Raw genomic sequence first — 2,102 nt, forward strand, 5'->3', positions numbered from 1 at the left:
TCATCTGTCCATCATCGTATAAAGCCCGCCCTGACAATTTGATTGGATCGCCTGGCAGTGGGCGATAATACTCGCGCTACTATGGAGCAGAGCCAGACCGAACTTCCTGACCTCAAACTTTGTGGGCGGGACTAAGTTCGGAATGGCACCCAGGCAACTAAATCGGCCCGCCGATCCAATCGATCCCTAAAATTAAGGGATTATACGATTTTTTCTTTCTCCGTTAACAACCCCCATCAGCGCAATCTCCTCAACCTATTGACCTTTTTATTTAGCTTAAATAAAAATTGGATCAAAGTAAATGCGATTTGTGTTGTGAGGTTACTTTAGATGATAAGAGGTTTTTAAATAATGCAATAGTGAAAAACATATTTTCACTATTTGACCTGCCAACTGCTCATCAGAGCCAAGCGTGAGAAAACAGTTTAACTCATTTTCTTAATATTTACACTTTCAAATGTTGCACGTTTTTAACTTTTAACCCTATAATCAGTTCACTGTGTGCAGAGAAGTGCCTGTTTTTATGTTTCGATCCATTATTTAAACCGTTGTGGATTCACAGATAGCTCTTAAAGAAGACTTTTCCAGGAGGAAATGTGTGGATCTTGGTTTGAATATTTGCTGGTTTCTCACAGGAAACACCTTGTTAATAACCCAGCGTATCAACTTGTTGACAAAATGGGAAGTTGTTGTCACGACGATCTGCATCAATGAACTTCAGGCTTCACATCATCCAGTGAAAAGGATTCTATTAATGTTTAGGGAAACATGAACATATGCAGACATGATGGCAGGTTTCATCTTTAACCTCGGCTGGACGCTTCAACAAGACTAATTTGGCACAAAATGGCAGCCATGCGACAAACATACAGTCAGTTAATGCATAATAGTATAGATGGAGGAAGTTAGTGACCCGTGCAGGACACCATTCACCCGTCCCCTACATGAAAAAGGGTCATTATGCAAACTGAGCTGGCAGCGACAAAGGAGGCGCTTTCCTGGGTTCATCTGTGAAAAATGGGAGATGTTAGGATGATCATGGCTGCTCACAGTAGTCTGGATTTTACTGTTTGTTATTTTCCAGTCCTCCCACACTCACACTGACACACACACACACACACACACACTGACACACACACACACACACACACACACATTATTATCCACATCTGGGAAAAAAGTTAACAATGCCTTCAAACATGGAAATGAATGGGTTCTAATGGAAGCTACAGATTCAACATCATAAAGTTAAACTTTAAAGAGATGGAAATAAAAAGAAAGAAAGAGGGAAATAATAATTAACTAGTTATTACCCCTAACTGGAGCGATTATAAAGACTTTAATGTGTCTCTCAGATGTTGTTTTTTTCCATCTTACCTTCAGCTGGAAAGGATGGACCTCATTGAGGGAATGTCTCCTCAGCTCTTTGGTCAGAGTCTTCAGCATTTTACACCAAGCAGCTAATCTCCACTAATTAGCTACTTTAATGTTGTTTAAATGACGGTTAGCAGTTCATTAGCTGTTAACCCAGCCACCTACACAGAGCATATTTAACTGAAACATCTACAACTTGCGCTGTTTTCTTAAAATAAAGCCGAACTTCAGCTTATCCGCTCGGTGTCGATAAAGATGTTAAACTGCGTAGATGCGTCTTGTTTTCATGAGCTCTACGCAGCAAACTGCTTCTTTCCCGCTTCATCAGAGTTCGTAGCGTGACGTTAGGTGAACATGTTCTCCTCTGGAAGGTTCCCGTTACTCTACAACAGTTTAAACTCAGAGATGTTCTCTGAAATGTGATCAAATAATAACCAAACTCTCTCACATTCACACACACACACACACACACACACACACACCGCTGACTGATCGGCGGACACACAAACCGAAACATTAATCCCAGCAGTAGTGCGCGCTGATTGGCTGGAGCTCTGTCCACGGGCTCGTAGTGCTTTTTAATTGGTCCAGAGTGAGCTTATGGGCGGGGCTAAGAGTTAAAGCCACACTGCTGTGCCTTCTTTGATGACATATTTAGTTTATGACCATCAGAAGTGCATAAATGTATGGAGGACCAACTCTGCCATATTTAAAATAAATACAGAAAT

The 2,102-nt window shown here is 41.2% G+C and overlaps 1 protein-coding gene across 1 annotated transcript in view; it reads right to left on the bottom strand.

Annotated features, from left to right (window-relative positions):
- The window catches only part of LOC107091101, a 27,490-nt gene extending 25,652 nt beyond the window's left edge, over positions 1 to 1,838 (bottom strand). Inside the window, exon 1 of the mRNA XM_015384852.1 lies at positions 1,378 to 1,838. Coding sequence (XP_015240338.1) covers positions 1,378 to 1,446 — 69 coding nt within the window. The 5' untranslated portion in view covers positions 1,447 to 1,838. The remainder of the gene's footprint in view (positions 1 to 1,377) is intronic.
- Positions 1,839 to 2,102: the final 264 nt, after the last annotated feature.

The sequence above is a fragment of the Cyprinodon variegatus genome, unplaced genomic scaffold (genome assembly GCF_000732505.1).
Source record: "Cyprinodon variegatus isolate N-32 unplaced genomic scaffold, C_variegatus-1.0 Scaffold325, whole genome shotgun sequence".
Taxonomy (NCBI): domain Eukaryota; kingdom Metazoa; phylum Chordata; class Actinopteri; order Cyprinodontiformes; family Cyprinodontidae; genus Cyprinodon; species Cyprinodon variegatus.